At 38.3% G+C, this 19,007-nt stretch overlaps 1 protein-coding gene and 1 long non-coding RNA gene across 3 annotated transcripts; one reads left to right on the top strand and one right to left on the bottom strand.

Moving 5' to 3' along the window:
* Positions 1-7,206: 7,206 nt before the first annotated feature.
* LOC133858690 (uncharacterized) lies at positions 7,207-8,428 on the bottom strand. 2 transcript variants are annotated; one of them, XR_009898552.1, is made up of 3 exons: positions 8,100-8,428; positions 7,851-8,021; positions 7,207-7,690 (listed from the first exon to the last, which is right to left on the bottom strand). It is a non-coding gene; the product is annotated as an uncharacterized LOC133858690 (long non-coding RNA). The 2 variants fall into 2 exon arrangements; XR_009898551.1 differs by having other exon boundaries at positions 7,851-7,975; positions 8,089-8,422.
* Positions 8,429-9,871: 1,443 nt separating this feature from the next.
* On the top strand, positions 9,872-18,658 carry LOC133877177 (plant UBX domain-containing protein 2). The gene is made up of 3 exons (XM_062315426.1): positions 9,872-11,218; positions 14,240-14,518; positions 18,036-18,658. Exons 1-3 carry the CDS (start codon positions 10,289-10,291, stop codon positions 18,291-18,293), a joined length of 1,467 nt encoding a protein of 488 aa, XP_062171410.1. The 5' UTR covers positions 9,872-10,288; the 3' UTR covers positions 18,294-18,658.
* Positions 18,659-19,007: the final 349 nt, after the last annotated feature.

Genomic DNA, 19,007 nt, shown 5'->3' with positions numbered 1-19,007 from the left:
GTATTTGTGGAATTGTGGTGAAAAAGGTCACATGCAAGGCACTTGAACACTTTTCTATCCAACATAACGGATGACGTTGACGGAGGGGTGTTTTTGACACAAATTAGTAATTTGATGTATCCAAATGTTACATTTGTCAATTTTAGAGCTAAGGTGAAAACGACTATTAGTTGATGGGGCTTAAAAAAAACTATACATTCTATTAGTTTAGCTGATGAATTGTGCTCCAATCCACTATTCCAATGAATATAAATTATTTCATAACTAATTGATTGAGCAGCAGCTCGTAGATATAACTTAAATTATTGTAATTGTCAATTTGGATATAGATATATGTATATTTGTGTATTTGAGTGGGTTTATGTATGTATATGTGTGTGTGTAATGAATGTATATACATATTACAAGATAAACACATAAAACCAAGATTAGATTGTTTAAGATTTGAGTTAATTTTTCTAATTACTGGTTTTTTTTTTTTTTTTTTTTTTTTTTTTTTTTTTTTTTTTTTTTTTTTTTCGTTCTTTCTTTCTTTTTGATAAGTAATAAACTAGTCTTATTAAAAGCGTAAAGCGCTTCTAAGTACATTGAAAATATGCAAGAGAAAGCACCTAACTAAAAAGCAAAAAAGAAACAGCCCAAAAAAGGAGAAAGAAACCCAGAAGGACTTAAGCCCTAAAGCACAAAACCCACAAAGAGCATTTAAAATAACAAAAGAATGCCAAATGTCTGGGGCAAGAAGTGTATAGCACGTGAGTGTGGGGGGTGGCGGTTAGTGTATAGAATGAACAGAAACTATCAAAAGGTTAGCGTATAGCACGTGAGTGTGGGGGTGGCGCATGAGGGTCTTTGGGAAGGAGTAGAATCAGAATTTTGTTACTTTCAGGAGTGAGTGGTGAGCTATGGAGCGGTGGTGTTGCGTGGAGGCCAAGACTTTCATGTTCACGGTGGTAGAACGAACTTCGGTGGTGAGATTGGAAGAAAGGAGGAAGTCTTTCTCCGGGCTAGTTCTTCTTAGTGCTCAAAGCATAGAGTGGTTGGCGTTGACAATGGAGAACTTGCAGTGGTGCCCGGAGGAGGACTTTATCAGGTCTTTCAGGGAGGGGTCTAAGGTACTCATAGTCAGACGAGGTGGCAATGCAGCTGGAAGGTTTCTTGAAGTGGCAGTATATGGTGTGGGTGGTCGGAGAGGTATTATCTTCATTCCAGAAGGTCGTGATGGGAGGGGTTGGAGGAGTTTTGTCATTGAATTGGATAAAATCAATGAATTCCTAAAAGTCCCACTTAGGTTTGGAGTGGGCCGTCATGCTACAGTTCTAGAGAAGACAAGGAGGAATGGTGACGGCGCCATTGGAGGGTATGATCCTGGTGATCCTTCTAGAGCTCTCAGCAAAGATGGTGCGCCTTCCTTTGCAGCAGTTCTGCGTTCAGGACCCGGCCGCTTGGAGGTGGAGAGGACGCTGTCTCAACCAGCGATTCCTTTGGCTGAGGACAAGGGTGATCGCCCGGAGAAGCAGAAGTTGTCGGTTGTGATTTCGAGAGGTTCAAAAAATGGGATTTTTCAAATGAATCCGTTGGGTAAAGACCACTGTTACCGTTGTGGTTCTGATCTTGCGAAGGCCAAAAAGGTCTCTGCTGCTCGTGACAAGACTGGTTGCGTCCATGGCCAGACTTCTGCAGGACATCAGCTGACAGGAAAGTTGAACTGGTTTTCCTCTCTCTTGACCTGGAAAAGCCAGCTGGAGAAGTTGAAGGCTAATGTGGACCAAGCTTACAGCAGGGTTTGTGATGGGCTTCTTGAGCATGGGCCTGGCCTAAAGCCCAAGGTTAATGGGCGGAAGAGGAAGAACAAACCCAAGAAGAAGAGGAGGCTACGTTGGATCCAGAAGGTTCCGAAGCCCAATGCCTTAGTCTTGAAAGATCGGGTTTTGTCTCCCGAGGAGGGTATGTTGCCGGCGAAGGGCTTAGTGGGCTCAGGTAACTCTCCGTCAACTCCTAAGAACTCCGGTGGGCTGGGTTTTCTTTCGTCCGGTACCCATGCTCCGGGGAATCAGCGTGTCGGGTGCTCTTCTTGTCCTGAGCGGGATTCTCGGCCAGAATATGACGGAGAACCGTCGGAGGGAGAAATGGGTATGATTGAGAAGTCAGGTCTGTCTCCAAAGCTACCAGAGGTCGCCGAAGATTCTATTTTTGCCCCTGAAGTCCATGTACCAGTAAGCGTCTCCTCTCCCTCGGTTCTGAGCTCGGGGCCAGTCTTGTCCATCCCGGTTCTGGAGGTCTCTCCCAAAGACTCGGTTGGTTCTGCCAAAGCTCTTAAGGATTCTCTTGATATGCTGACTGTGTGGGCTGGTTCGGGTTCTTCGGACTCTTTGGTTTCTGCGGGTCTCTCTTCAGTTGATTCTTTATTGACTCACTGTTCTGGTTCGGGAGTTAGGAAGGGGACATAACTTGCTTTAATTCCAGAGGAAGAGCCTGTACCTTTGTCTTTTATTGATAAGGTCAGGGGAGTTTCTGGTAAGAAGACTCCATAGGGTTTTTTGAAAGCGGTTCTAGCGTATTGCCACTGGGTGGGGATTACTTGCGATGGCTTTGAAGATCAGCTTTCGACTGTGTTCGAGGCTATCATCGTTAGTAATGATAAGAAGGCAGCAGGTCGTAGCTCAAGCTTGAGCATCAAAGGTATGAGGGAATTAAACAGATTAGCTTGTTCTGTTAATTATGACGTATATAGTGGCAGCACCTCACGTGGTAGGTGCAAAGGCAAGGCTTATGGTGGTTTTTATGAAGCCTAAAATCCTCTCTTGGAATGTTAGAGGGTTAAACGAGGGTGACAAGCGGTTGAAAGTCAGAAATTTATTAAGGCAATGGAAGGCTGACATTATTTGCTTGCAAGAAATTAAATTGGATTTTGTGTCTAATAGTTTAGTGAGAAGTCTGTGGGGTTGTCACTTTGTTGATTGGTGCTATTTAGCTCCTCACGGGGCCTCTGGTGGTATTTTGATTATGTGGGATAGAAGGATTGTAGAGAAGATTGAAGTGTATGTGGGTGAGTTCGTTGTTGCCTGCTCTTTCAGAAGTGTTGCTGATAATTTCTCTTGAGCTTTTGCTGGAGTCTACAGTCCTAACTTTGACTCTCTTAGAAGTTCTCTCTGGGATGAGTTGGCTGGCCTTTCTTCGTGGTGGGAGCTACCTTGGTGCATCGGGGGTGATTGTAATGTCACTCGCTTTCCTGCTGAAAGATCTAGAGATGTTCGTCTTAATGCGGCTATGATGGAGTTTTCGGACTTTATCTTCGAGCAGGATCTTATGGATCTTCCTCTTGTAGGAGGGCCTTTTACGTGGTCTAATAATCAGGAGATTCCCTCTTGGTCTCGCCTTGATAGATTTCTTGTTTCTCTAGATTGGGAAGTCAAGTTTCCAGGTTCTCTTCAGAAAAGGCTTCCAAGACTGTGTTATGATCATTTTCCTATTCTTCTTGATTGTGGTGGTGTTCATTGGGGTCCCAGACCGTTCAAGTTCGAGAATATGTGGCTAAAGGCTGGAGGGTTTGTGGATAGGGTGCGTTTGTGGTGGGAGTCCCGCTTTCAAGGCTCGCCCAGCTTCATCTTTTCTCAAAAGCTTAAGGCCTTGAAGATTGATCTCAAAAGATGGAACGATCAGGAGTTTGGTAATGTGAAATTCCGCAAGAAAATGCATATGGAAGAATTGTGTGCTCTTGATAGGTTGGAGGAACAACGGGGTTTAACTCCTGAAGAAAAGGCGAGGAAAAGTGGAGTCACCAGAGATTTGGAGAATTCTATTTTACAGGAGGAGATTAGCTGGAGACAGAAGTCTAGGGCTCTTTGGCTTAAAGAGGGTGATAAATGCACCAAATTCTTTCATCGAGTAGCCAATTCGAATAGGAGATCCAATTTCATTGAGTCAGTCTCTGTCAATGGTTCTATCTCTTCTGATCAACAGGTTATTAGGGATCATGTTGGCTCAATTTTATAAATCTCTTTTTGCAGCACCTTTCAGTTGGAGGCCTAGATTGGATAACCTTGTTCTTGACAATTTGGATGCGGGTGAAGCCTCTTCCTTAGAACTTCCTTTTGAGGAGAGGGAGGTCTTAGAGGTGGTTAAAGGTTTGAATTGTGATAAGGCTCCAGGTCCTGATGGGTTCACTCTTGCGTTCTTCCAAGATTGTTGGGAGGTGATCAAGACTGATCTCATGGGGGTATTCCAGGACTTCCACACTTATAGCAAGTTTGTCAAAAGCATTAATGCCACTTTTTTAGCCTTAATTTCGAAGAAGTTTGGGGCTATGGATCTTAAAGATTTTCGGCATATTAGTCTTGTAAGTGGTGTCTACAAGATCATTGCTAAAGTTCTTGCTAATAGACTCAAAAGGGTGGTGGCAAAGATTATTTCGAATCCCCAAAATGTTTTTGTGAAAGGAAGGCAAATTCTTGATTCTGTTCTTATAGCGAATGAGTGTTTGGATAGCCGCATCAAATCAGGTGAGCCTGGGTTACTCTGTAAACTGGATATTGAGAAGGCTTATGATCATGTTAACTGGGACTTCTTATTGTATATGTTGAGAAGATGTGGCTTCGAGGAGAGATGGTGTTCTTGGATAGCGCATTGTATTTCATCGGTGCGTTTCTCGGTTTTGGTGAACGGCACCCCTTCTGGTTTCTTTAGCAGCTCTCGTGGTATTAGACAAGGTGATCCTCTGTCGCCTCTTTTGTTCGTCATTGTGATGGAGGCTTTTAGTAAGCTATTTTCTATTTCTGTTCAAAAGGGCTTTCTCTCTGGCTTCTCTGTGGGCTCTAGAAGCAATGGAGTGATTAATGTTTCTCACCTTTTATTCGCAGACGATACATTAGTTTTCTGCGGGGCTAGTCCTGATCATCTTCTCTATCTTCGTATGTTATTACTGTCCTTTGAAGCTGTTTTAGGTTTGAAGATTAATTTGGATAAGTCAATTTTGGTTCCTGTGGATATTGTGGATAATATGGATGATTTTGCTGGCATTTTGGGCTATGGAGTCTCTTCTCTTCTTTTAAAGTATCTTGGTCTTCCATTGGGGGCTCCTTTTAAGACTAAGTCTAGCTGGGATGAGGTAATTGGAAAGATTGAGAGACGACTGGCTAGCTGGAAGCGGTTGTATTTGTCGAAGGGTGGCAGAGTAACCCTGATAAAAAGTACTCTCTCTAATCTTCCTACGTACTTCCTATCTCTACTCTCTATTCCTTCCAGTGTTGCTAGTCGTATAGAGAAGTTGTATCGAGATTTCTTGTGGGGTGGCATAGGTGAAGAATTTAAATTTCATCTGGTTAATTGGTCCAAGGTTTATTCCCTTATTTCAAGTGGTGGTTTGAGCATCAGGAATTTGAGGCTTTTCAATAAGGCTCTCTTAGGGAAGTGGCTGTGGCGCTATGTCCATGAGAGAGAGGCTTGGTGGAAATCTATTGTGGATGCAAAGTATGGATCTACTCGGGATGGTTGGTGTTCTTCAGATCCCCCTGGGTCTCACAGAGTGGGGCTTTGGAAGAATATTAGGAAGGGATGGAGTTCACTTTGCAACCATACCAGACTCATGTTGGGAAATGGATCTAGGATCCATTTTTGGAATGATGTGTGGTGTGGTGATGTGCCTCTTAAGGAAGCTTTTCCAGTTTTGTATGACATTGCGCGTGACAAGGATGCTACTGTAGCAGACCATTTGGTTGTGGTGAGTGGGTCTTATCAGTGGGATGTTAGCTTTTTCCGAACGGCCCACGACTGAGAGGTGGATGTTTTGGCCTCATTTTTCTCTTTGTTGTACTCATCCAGAGTGAATTATATGGGGAGGATAAGCTATGGTGGTCTCCTTCTCACAAAGGGAAATTTGATGTTAGATCTTTCTATAAGGCTCTTGCTTGCAAAGAGGCTATTCATTTTCCTTGAAAAAGTATCTGGCGGACCGAGGTTCCTTTGAAAATGGCTTTCTTTGCTTGGACGGCAGCGCATGGGAAGATCCTGACTTTGGACAATCTCAGGAAGAAGCGGGTCATAGTGATTGATAGATGTTGCATGTGCAAAATGAATGGGGAGTCAATGGATCACCTTCTTCTCCATTGTGAGGTAGCACACGCTCTGTGGAACGCCATCTTTAGTCGCTTCAGTCTGTCTTGGGTTATGGCTCTTCGGGTGATAGATTTATTCGCTTGCTGGTGGATGGGTGGTCGCTCCCGGAGTGCTGTCGTGTGGAAGATGGTCCCTTATTGCCTTATGTGATGCTTATGGAGGGAACACAATGATAGGCAGTTTGAGGACAAAGAAAGAACCATTGAGGATCTCATTTCATTTTTCTTTCATTCTTTGTACTCTTGGTCGGCTGCGTTCCTCGCACCTTTAACGTTTAGTTTTAATGATTTCCTTGTATTGTTTTCTACTTCCTCTTAGATGCCTTTCTTGTATACTTCCTGCGTACTTGATTGCGCTTTGCGTTTTTTAATGATATTTCTCTTACTTATAAAAAAAAAATAACAAAAGAAAAGCCCAAACAAACCCATAAGGACCTACCCTAAAACCTGAAACCAACAAGGAGCACTCAACGCTATAGAACCTGAGCATTTCCTTCTTACTCCTAAGAGGGCATACTCGCATCACCATAGTTGATAGAGCTCTTTAGATTCTGCAACTCTCTCCTCACTTTAATCTTAAGGTGCTTACCCTTATAAACCCAATGAAAATCCTCTTCAATGGCATCCAACAACGCGAAGGACGTATCTTCGTCCTCAACACCATCCGATACTCAATCCAAGGGCATGCCAAGAGGAAAAACACCCAAGGGGTAAGGAGAGTCTCCTTCCTCCCCAATCCAGCCTTCAGCCCCCTGATCTTACACAACAATCTCCCCACACAAAATGAGAGTGCCAAATTATACAATGATCCAAATTCACAAAATGGGAGTGGTAAATATACTCCATCAAACATCCAAAACTGCCAATGTCGATGATACTATTACAAACACACTACCATTACATATATTACTAAACCAAATGCACGGAAAAAATCATTCATTTAAATGCACCTTCCACAAAATGTAAGTACCAAATTATACAATGATCCAAATTTACAAAATGGGAGTGGTAAATTCACTCCATCAAACATCCAAAACTGCCAATGTCGATGATACTATTACAAACACACTACCATTACATATATTACTAAACCAAATGCACGGAAAAAATCATTCATTTAAATGCACCTTTCACAAAATGTAAGTACTAAATTATACAATGATCCAAATTTACAAAATGGGAGTGGTAAATTCACTCCATCAAACACCCAAAAATACCAATGCACCATTACAAACACTACAACAGGCCATGTCAATGCATGGCCTTACGTCCCATCAACCATACTCCCACCAAAGCAATAAATACTACTGACAAAAACATCAACAGTTGAGTAAGCTGCCTCTTCCGTGCTCTAAGTTGTATCACCTCATCTTTCAAGCACTTCAATTATTACGCAATGGAGGCAGTAATTCCTTTCCTGACATGGCCTTACGTCCCATCAACCATACTCCCACCAAAGCAATAAATACTACTGACAAAAACATCAACAGTTGAGTAAGCTGCCTCTTCCGTGCTCTAAGTTGTATCACCTCATCTTTCAAGCACTTCAATTATTACGCAATGGAGGTAGTAATTCCTTTCTGCAGGGACATGTCACTTTGTCAAACTAATGGAAAAGACGACATTGCCTGGCTTTCTAACAAAATAAAAAAAATAACGAAAAAAAAGGTTATACATACATTCACATAGGTTTTATTGATTTGGGTATATCATTAAACAGTTGGGGTACGATTCACTTACCCTTTGTGCATCATACATGGCACACCCAAAGAAGCGCCTCCCAAGATTTGTTGCCATCCAAGAAGTTCTTAATGGAGATCAAAGGCCTCATTTGCACATCGATGCATCCAAATCCACATCACCTCCTACAGACGACATTGAAGAAGACGACCATGATAGTGATTGTAAACCCTAAACAGTTAGATTGTTGAATTTTCAGCAAGAAACCCTAACTAAAACTAAGGTGTAGATAACTTACTAATACTCAACCTTATTTATTTGCATTCTCCATGGAGATGTCTTCCATTCCCCCCGCTCCTTGTCCTTCTTCCAACTTTTTTTCTTTTCTAATCATCCCTCGTCAAGAGTTGACGTTCTTCAAGCCTCAAACTTGCTTAAAGAAATTTCCCACAAGTTGGGGCTGACGTGTAAAGCCAACATTTAAAACAGCATCGTTTTTAACCTAAAGTGTTGATGTCTACGTGAACAAACGGTGACTCAACTTAACAGAAGTTGCGAAAATAGATGGAAAACTCATTGAATGACTAATTTCAAATTCGCGAAATACTTAAACATCAAAAGTTGATTTTTAAAAAGTGAGAGATCGATTTCAAATCGCACTCCAACTTAAAGATTTATTATCATTTACCCAAAAATATAATTTCTAACATTACTCAAAATATAATGTCTCACCATCAAATTATCAATTACTTATTAAATAATACTATAAACTACACTAAGGTGACAGTCATATCAACCCTTAGATTATGTATAAAGAACATTGTTATCAATGCTCCGAATGGGTGTATTGCTTTAGTCGTTGGTCCTTTTGCCAAGAATGAAGGGGTATGGTCCTTTTACAAGTATAAGAAGGTAAAAGAATTTCAACTTTTTGACGTCTATTCTTAATAAACTGCTGCAAGTAGTCGTCAACGCAACCCAGAGGTCTAGAATAGCCTTTGGCCCGAGCACCATCCCAAGGGTTGTGGAATTTTAGTCAACAAAAGATACCGTGCTCTGCTCTAAAAGGCTACGAACTCTTTGAGTAGCATCTAGTTGCCGGCCGTTTAGTCCGGCCATGATCACGATCATGATTCTTTTTATATAAAGTAAAATAGACAGTTAAAATTTTGTTTTGTTATATTTAGGAAAAAATATTCATATTTTTTTTCAAACTACCATTTAATTGTTAATGTCCATTAAATTATAAATTGTATCAATATCGCACATCAAATTACTAAAAAATGTTATATTATCTATAATACTAACAAAAAGATAAAAATAACCTTAAAATATTTTCAATAAGATAAAAATATCTTTATAAATTCGAAAAAAAATCTAAAACTAAAAAATAATTAAAAAAAGAAAAGAGAAACCAGAGGAAAAGAAATTAAAAAAAAAAAAGCGAAATAGAAAGAAAAATAAAATAAAAACAAACAAAAAATAACTGAAAACCATAAAAACATTTTTATTTTTTTTTTAAAAAAAAGAAAAACCAGTTTTTGTTTTTGTTTTGTTTTGTTTTTTTTTTAATTTTTTGTTATTTTAATTATTTTAATAATTTTTTGTTTTTTTTAATTTTAATAAATTTATGAAGGGTATTTTTGTCATTAGGAGAAATATTGACTTTTTTTGTAGTTTAAGGAATCGTAATAGTTTGAAGAGATTATGTATACTTTTTCATTTAATTTAAGAAAATGTTAAATTTACAATACCAACACAACAAGAGTACAACACCCCCTCACATGAGAGTAGGCTCAACACATGATGTAGTGCAGAAATCAAATTCCATCTTGTCTCTTTAATACTTGTAACGATTATGACCTTATCTTTTAAATTATTGTAATTCTTATCTCACTGATAATCTTTCTCCGATATGTCATATGACCTGGAGATATATCGGAAAAGTCACCGTTATGTAAATGGTTCGCTTTCTTTGCTTGATTGGTTTTTTTTTTTATTAAATATTGCTAATATTTAAAAAAAAAAAAAAAAAAAAAGGGAATGTTGACCGGAAAGAGGCCAGAAACCTTGCGGAAGCCGCGGCACATTCAAAATGGATCAGGGGCCACAGGCGCACCATGAACATAGGCCAACGTGGCATGACCTCATTGGACTACTGATGAACTTCTCGTCAACGACGTCCCGAACACGGGGATGCCCACGTCACAACCGCCAAGAACAGCCGGTCTTAGGGGATTTCTTCTTGTAATCCAATTCAGACAGGTTTCTTCTGAGCTTCCGAGATTCGTTCATCCCGTCCAATAAAACCCTGAAAAGACCTGTTCTTTTGTTTGTTGTGTCCTAGGTTTCTTCAATCATAAACCCTAGTTTCGTTTCCATAGAAATCTCATCAGACCCTCAAAAGACCTGTTCTTTTGTTTGTTGTTTCCTAGTTTTCTTCAATCATAAACCCTAGTTTCGTTTCCAGAGAAATCTTTTTTTGGGCATATATAGATATGGACGACGTGAAAGACAAGGTCAAGGGATTCATGAAAAAAGTCAATAATCCTTTCTCATCCTCATCTTCTGGTAAATTCAAGGGCCAAGGAAGAGTCTTAGGATCGTCGTCTTCCGGACCCGCTAACCCTATCTTTGCTCGCCCTTCTTCGGAGATTCCCAATCCAAAGCAGAATCCATCTTCGCAGATTCCCAATCCAAAGCAGAATCCATCTTCGGCTGATTCAGCGAGATCGAATTCGAAGCCTTTGTCTCAAAACACACCTAATTCCGACCAGAATAGGTCGGATTCATCGAAGAATTCGGCCCCGAATCGCAACCCGAGTAATGGGTTTGATCCATTTGACTCGATGATTACTTCTGGGAAGAGATCACAAAATGGGTACTCATTAAATGTGTATGAATGTCCCATCTGTGGGCAGTCTTATAGGTCTGAAGAAGAGGTGACTATACATGTGGATAGTTGTGTCAACAACTCGGTTGAAAACAATGGTGGTTCGGAGTTGGCCGACAGTGGGGTGGAGTCTAAGAGTGAATTGGAGAGTTGCATTGGTGCTTTTGTTTCGGGGAATCCCCTGGAGGGATCAGTGGAGGTTGTTCTTAAGCTGTTGAGGAATATAGTGAGGGAACCGGAGAATGCGAAGTTTAGGAGGATTAGGATGAGTAATCCGAAGATTAGGGAGTCCATCGGTGAGGTTGCCGGGGGGATTGAGTTGTTGGAGTGTGTAGGTTTTGGATTGAAGGAGGAGGATGGAGAGATGTGGGCGGTCATGGAGGTTCCTAAGGAGGACCAGATTAGGTTAATTAATAGTGCAGTAGCGTTACTGGAACCACAAAGGGTAGAGGAACCACAAAAGAAAGAAAATTCTCCATCTGCAACTTCAGCTCATGTGGAAGAACGGTTTGAGCCAAAAAAGGTCGACAGAGAGGTATATTAATTTGTGATAGCATATGCTTGAATGTTGTTTGGTTAACTAAGTTTATTATACTGAATCAACATATATCAATAAAAGCGAAAGGCGCCCCTATTGTTCAATACCCGATTTTGTTTCTCCTTTAGTGATTAATTTTCATTATTTTCTTGTTTGTTTTGCTCCTACTAATTAGGTAGCTTCTCTTATATACTATCTGTGTATATGGGGGCGCCTTTTGCCTTTAATGATATCTCGATTACTTATATAAAAAAAAATAAATAAAAAAAAAAAATCCAGTTTTAACGAAAAATATCTATCTTATAGTTAGAATGAAATTAGTTCAAAGTTAAGATATTTTTGATTAATTAGAGGTCAAGAATAATGGAGAGGCACTGGTGGCTTGAATAACATTGAAAGTGATAATTGTAATGACCCAGAGAAAAGCGCCAGCCACATCTGTATTATTATCCCAAAAGGAAAAGATGTGACAAAAATACTTTTAGCTTAGAAGAATTTTGATCGGTCTAATTATAGAAGGAAATGAGCCTCATTTGAATGCAGCATGGGAGTAAATCCCATTTGAATGTGACTCCGGTACATAACTCAGGACATACTGACCTAGGTGTGCTAGTAGATATACAGACCTTGTATTTTGCAGCATCCACAGCTAGTTTAGAGGCCTTGGCTGCAGCTGCTTAAGTAGGCCAGCTGCAGATGCATTAAGGTGGACTAGCATGTTGATCCCTGCTTCAGGGGTGAAAGTGAACAATTTTTCCTTTCGATTCTGCCAAAGCAGTGAGCTTGTATCATCACAAGGCATGATTCTAACACGTTGCCTTCAATTTCCAGCCACGAGGAACATTGTAAGCCATCTTACAGGCTTATAGATGTTAACTAACTTATGGTTTATGAGATCATATCAAGCTTTGGTTCAATACAACTGTAATTTTATGTTGATTCCTAATGAAATAATCAACTCCCTAACAAGTAGCTAATGGGATTAGACTAATTCTGACTTAGGCCCCGTTTAGTAATCCCCCTCCCCTTCCCTTATGGGATAATTTTTTTTGGAGTGTGAGTAAAAAGTGATTGATGTGATATAAAGTAAAAAGAATTTATATGGAAAAGTAGAAAAATTTTGTATTGCAGTGGATTTTTTTATTTAAATAATAATAAAAAATTGTTGATGTGATATAAAAAGTAAAAAATGTTAAGAATGTTTTGAGTTGATATTTTTTGGGAAAGGTAAAAATAAGGGAAGGGGGAGGGGAGGGGGTTATTAAACAGGGCCTTAATCTCCAACGAAGAAAAGAGGGGATATCATGAATTTGTTGAATACTTAAGTAGAGACTCTACTGGTTTCTTTATTACCTTTCCTACCTTAACATTGTTTTTGAGCCATTCGTTGTTCTTTTTTCTCCTTCTAGCTAGGTGTTGCTCTTTTATACTTCTTGTGTACCTTTGTGCGCTTTAAAAAAATATATATTAATTTTGAGCCCATCCACTGGGCACCTACTTTAGACTTTCCTTATTTGCTTTCTTTTCATGATTCTTTTGGCCGTCTTTTTCTTTTTAGTTCGGTGTCTCTTGTATAGTTCATGTGTACCTGAGTTGTGCCTTTTGTGCTTTTTAGTGATATTTCGATTACTTACAAAATAAATATTAATTTTAAGCCCAAAATTCTCTCTCTTGTTACAAATTCCTAAGATATTATTTCTCCACCCCTTACTTTGGAGGGGAGGATATGTCATTGGGTTCAAAGATTATGGCACATGGTTGATAATTTTAGAAGGTGACGTTTCACTCTTGTATATTGGTGTTGCTTTTGCAAAAAGGAGGAGATCATCAATCAACTACTCATCCATTGTGAATATTCTAGTGATCTATGGCACTTGGTTCTCAACTTATTTGGAGTTTCATGGGTGATGCCTCACAACATCTAAGATTTAAGGGAGGGGACATCTCAAGCAAGCTATTTGGAAAGTTATTCCAGCGTTCTTAACATGGACCACTTGGAGAAAAAGGAGCCGACGTCTATTGACGACTGCGAGTTTAATGTGCTTTGTTTAACATCCTCTTTTTTTAAGATCTCTCTTGGATTGGGCCATAACCTATCTTTGTAATTTCTCCTCCTCGAATATTTTAGATTTTTTTATTTATTTTTTATTTATTTTTAACTTTTTAGAGTTCAGACACCTTTAAGGTTGTTGTTTCTCTTGTATACTCTTCGTGTACGAGGGCGTTACCTTTCATTTTCGATAAATTATTATTCATTAAAAAAAAGAAAAGAAAAGAAAAGATTATGTCAGAAGACTGCTTCACTACACATTTTTCATATGTTATCTTTTGAAAATTGAAATTACTTTTTCAGCAAAATGCATGGCCCCAGGAAGGTGATGGAAACTTTGACCCCAATCCATGGTAATTTAACAGATTTGGGTGCTTTCGGGGCAGATTTGGGTGTTTGATGGGGGCTTCTTTGGGTTTTAGGGTTGTTCCTTGTGGGTTTGTTTGGTTTTTCTTTTTGTGGGCTGGCTTTGGTTGTTCTTGTGTATACTCCCGATGTACTTAGGGGCGCCTTACGCTTTTTATAAAATTTTCTTACTTATAAAAAAAAAAAAAAATTTAACAGTTCAAAGTAGTCTTTGGTCAAAAGTTGCAAGATTTTTTTTTTTTTTTTTTTTTTTTTTTTTTTTTTTTTTTTTAATCTTATTCTCATGAAGACCTTGTTATTGAATTTTGTATCTTCTTGCCCTTTTTTCTGATCATTCTAGCAGTTAAATCAGTTTCAAATGAACTCTGCACGGTTATAGAATGTGACGAACGCAGAGTACTTCCTTTTATGTGTTCTAGTACTGCTTCTCATTGTTTTTGTTTAAAATAAGTCCCCTTTAGGTTATATGTGATATTTAATGGCTATGTTTATTCTTTCCTTTTTGGTGCTTTTTATAATTACTCATTATTTTTGTCTTCTTATATATGTATGGCACATCTTTTCTTATCATTAACAGCTTCTTTATTTTTGTTTTCTTTCAGGTCCGAGTATTCTTTTCTGTACCTGAAAGCGTAGCAGCAAAAATTGTGTTACCAGCTTCTTTCTATAATCTCTCACTTGAAGAGGTCAAAAGAGAAGCTGATTTGAGGAAGAAAAAGATTGCAGAATCTCAACTTTTGGTACCAAAATCATACAAGGAAAAGCAGGCGAAAGCTGCTAGGAGGCGATACAGAAAAACTATTATCCGGATCCAGTTTCCTGATGGAGTGGTGCTCCAAGGCATCTTTTCACCTTGGGAGCCAACTAGCTCTCTCTACGAGGTTAGTCCTCTCAGTTACTTATTTGATTTTAAGCTGTTCCATTTCTCTTTGGTTCTGTAATTGCTGTTTAGACTGTAAATTGCGGTGAATTGGTACGAAAATGAAGTCCCCAGACAATCAGTCTCTCGTTTGGTCACTGTTATTATCTGATAAATCTGTTTGGATGCGTTCTAAATAAGAGATATGGGTGTTGATTCCTTTTCCATAGGTTATGTGCTTCCTAGTCCATATGTTATTCTCCAGCTGCCACTTACCTGTTTGCTTGGAAATTTTCTCTGTGGAGTATTTACTGATAAAACTAGCAACCGTTGCACACTGGGTGCTCAGTGGAAAGATGGATGTCCTGCTGGGAATATCATACCTCTTTTTCAGTTGAGTGGGTTTGTCCCCAAGGACAATGTCACATGTCATGATGACATTTTGTGCATGGGATTTATGTACAGTAGTTCACCAAAATTCAGCTTATATTTTCTCCGATTGTGTCACATCTAAGGTGTTAAAGGAAATTGACACTTTGGAGAGTATTTAAGAAAGACCATAATATAACCATGTTGAGTCACCAGACTCGCCACTCAATCTCAAAAGCTTAAGCTTATAGATTTTGGCTAAACCATGCTATATTAACGACTCACACATTACATCTTTCTAATGTAGGGGACTTAACCTTTCTACACTCAAACGTGTATATCAACAATTTTTCCTTCATGTGAGTCCATCACCACATTGTTATATTTTCCCTCAAACGGAAAACTTATCAATTTTATGGACCGTGTCTAGGATCACTTGTGTGAGCTATATGAGATTTATCCGTGCCATGCACCATGGCACCTTTTCCAATTGCGAAAGGGACCCTCTATCATCCACCATCCATGCACCTACGACCCACCATCTATGCATGTGCACTGTTCTCGCTCTAACTGCGAATGGAACCACAATTATCGCCCATACTGCTACACTCGAATGAAAGTTTTATCAATCTTATAGGTTATTTTTGGAATCACTTGCGTGGGCTATATGGACTTTTTCCATGCCATGCACCTACGTCTCTTCTCCAATTGCGAAAGGGACTCACCATCCACGGATGCACACCAGCTCTGCTCCAACAACAAAAGGGATTACTATCCACTATACTGCAACCACTCTTGGCTCTGATACCACTTGTTAAGGAATTCAAAACATTGGGGAGTCTTTCAAGTGAAACCATAATATAATATAAGTTGGAAAATTAACTCTGGGACTTTTTTATTTTTATTTATTTTTATTTTTATAGGTAATAAAAGAAATAGCATTAAAAAAGCGTAAATGCGCCTCTAAGCATACATGGAGTATACAAGGACACAAAAAAAAACAAAGAAAGAACACCAGAAAAAATCCAAAAACAGAAGAAAGGCTACATTGAACCCTCAACTTCTTGCCTCTAACCCGGCTAGAATCCACACCCTTAGGGCTATTCACTCTGGGGCTATTCAATAGCCCAAAGACCTTGATTTCAACTCACTTGGGATGGCTTCCAACTAGTGGTGAACCCGCAGTCAGAAGCATTTTTCTGACTTCTAATAAAGTTGGGTTGGAAGTTTGAATATAAGAAGGTATTCTGAATTTTATCGACCTTGTCTTTTAAAAAACAATTCATATATATATAGAACGACGTCATTTTGAGCTCTAATATTTTTCAACCAGATTTTTTTCTAAGTAAAACATCTTTTTGCACCATTTCATTCAGTCTTTGGCCTTTTCTTTGATCTCTCTGATCTCTTATCTCTCCACCATTGCCAGTTCTCTTGGGTTTGTTCCTCTACCATCTTCTCTAGGGTTTGATCAAATCAGTTTTGTATTCTTTGGTGTTCTTTAACGTTTTGTGTTCTTGAATCTTGAGTTTTGTTTTTTTGTTGAAGGCAAAGAACAATTCTTCATTTCGACGAAGAACGAAGAACTATTTTTTGTCTTTGAAGAAGATTTGTTCTTTGTTGAAACTATGAAGAACAAATTTTCATCTTCAATTTGACGAATAACATATCTGTGTTTTTCGACGAAGATCTATTCTTCGTTGAAACAACAAAGAACAATTCTTCGTCCAGATCTTTGCCTTCAATTTAATGAGAACACTTCTGAGCTTTCGAGCCAACTTATCGATGTTGGCTTAGCTCAGTAACAGTTATCGGAGATCATGTTGAAAGTCATTTTTGGTTTTAGACCCTTCGTCGTGTTGAAAGTCGAGAATCTACATTTTGACACCATGCGAGTCACTGCACACCCGTACTCAACCCAAAAGCTTAAATACATGGATTTGAGTCAAATTGTGCTATATTAACCACTCACACAGGTAACATCTTTCTAATATAGGACTTAAGACAGTCACACACATATACTTTGCATAAGGTCTTCGATGTTAAATCTGAACAGAAATTGCTTTCTCACAAACAATTGAAGATTTCAAGGCTCAATGTCTGGCTTAATAGCATAATATGTCCATACATTGAAACATTTTCACTTGTTTCAGCATATCAATATAATAAATATTGCTGCTAGGGTTGTAAACAAATAGAGCCACTCACGAACAAGCTTGGGCTCGGTTGGGATAAACTTGACTCGGTCTTAGTTCGTTTAATAAATGAGTTGACCGTGAACACAAAATTAAGTTTGATAATTAAACGAGCTATACTAATATAAACTCAGCTCGACTCGTATAAGTTTGTATAAACTCTATAACTTCATTTGTATTATTTTAATTTTGTAATGAGAACATCTTAAGTATAATGGAATTCTCTTCCTAATATGATAGATATAGCTTGAATTATTGTTATTGTGAGTCTTGATATAGATATGTGTGTACATGAGTGTGTTTTTGAGTGTATATGGATATATGTATGTGTGCATAATGAATTTTTATACATACTATAAAACATACATAGCAACTTGAAATTAGATTATTTAAGATTCAAGTTAATTTATTTAATTAACTCAACTAATAACAATATTAATTAACTAATTATTAGTATATATTTACAAAAAAAATAGGTTATCGTGATATTTACTTAATATAAAGAATAAATAAACTAATTAGGCAACTCGTGAACAAGTTTAAGTTTGTTCGAAAAATAAATGATCAAAGATTAAATAGATTATCGAGAGTGATAAGCTAGAGCTTGACTCATGATCGAAATAAAATTAATGAACTGAGCTCGAACATTAAATACTTTGTTTGACTTTGCTCAATTAGAGCCTTAATTGCTGTATGTCAAAAATATGTTTGTACTTGTGCACCTCGGTGGATAGATGGATATATACATGAGCTTTGTGGTTTAGAATGAGTTTGCTGATTAGTTTGGATTTTGTTTACTGCTGAGGACCATATATTAGCTACTGTTTTAAGCTTTTCTGAACAAATGAAAATAGATACTCAACAAGGGTCTCTCTAGTTCTGAATTATATGTACCTTGCTTTATCTTAAGCTTGCGAACTCATTCTTTGTTTTTGTTCTTTTGGTTTCTGTTTTGATCTTCTTTTTATAAATCAGTTTGTCAGATCAGCACTAAAAGAACCCAGCTTGGAGTTTGAGCTATTACATCCTGTAGTCGTCAAACGAAGGGTGATTCCTCATTTTCCAGCTACAGGGCAGACTGCTGCAACATTAGATGATGAGGACTTGGTGCCCTCAGCACTTGTCAAGTTCAAACCAATTGAAACAGATTCTGTTGTTTTCACAGGCCTCAGCAATGACCTGCTTGAAATTATTGAACCACTTGTAATTGATTCAGCAGTTGCTGCAAAATAAGCTTCAATGTACCTGGTATATTCTCTTGGTGGGCATAATAATTTAAAGTCACTCCTGGGGTTTAAAGCTGGTCGTATCCTCAGTTTCCCTCTCATGTTCTACTATTCAGCCAAAGTGTACTCCCCCAGATGCCATTTCCTGTGCATGCAAAAAATGATCCCATATTTCATCGAGTGTTTATTTCTGTTCTTGAAATGTCCTTAACCAGAGCCCTTGAATGCATTTGTTATCTAACGAGGGTTTTACCATAAAATTTAATTTGTACAGTAAAGTGAATTGAAGGTCTGATCAGATCGTTTTGAACTTATCAAGAACATTGTGATTGTTTCTTTTCATTAGTATAAATTATGAGAAATGTTTGTTTTCGTTCTTCTACACATCTCTTGTCCATCTTCAAACTAGAGATGTGAAAATTTACCATTGAATTTGTGGGTCTTACAGATTTAATGATGAATTTTAAAAAAAAGATTGATAAGAAATGTGTAGGAGGATGACACCAAATACATTATTAGTAATACTAAGACATAGAAATGGTCTACTACAACTATTTTACAATTTGTTAACACGTGTCAGCATGTGATTGGAGCCACGTTAGCTACTAAAAGAAATTCAATCACATGCTGACATGTGTCAGACAAGTTGTAAAAGAGTTGTAAATTAGTTGGAGGTCTAGTATTATTCATCAATTATTTCTCTAATTTTTGCTGACCTACT

The sequence above is a fragment of the Alnus glutinosa genome, chromosome 1 (genome assembly GCF_958979055.1).
Source record: "Alnus glutinosa chromosome 1, dhAlnGlut1.1, whole genome shotgun sequence".
NCBI lineage: Eukaryota > Viridiplantae > Streptophyta > Magnoliopsida > Fagales > Betulaceae > Alnus > Alnus glutinosa.
This window is presented reverse-complemented; position numbering and strand designations above follow the sequence as displayed.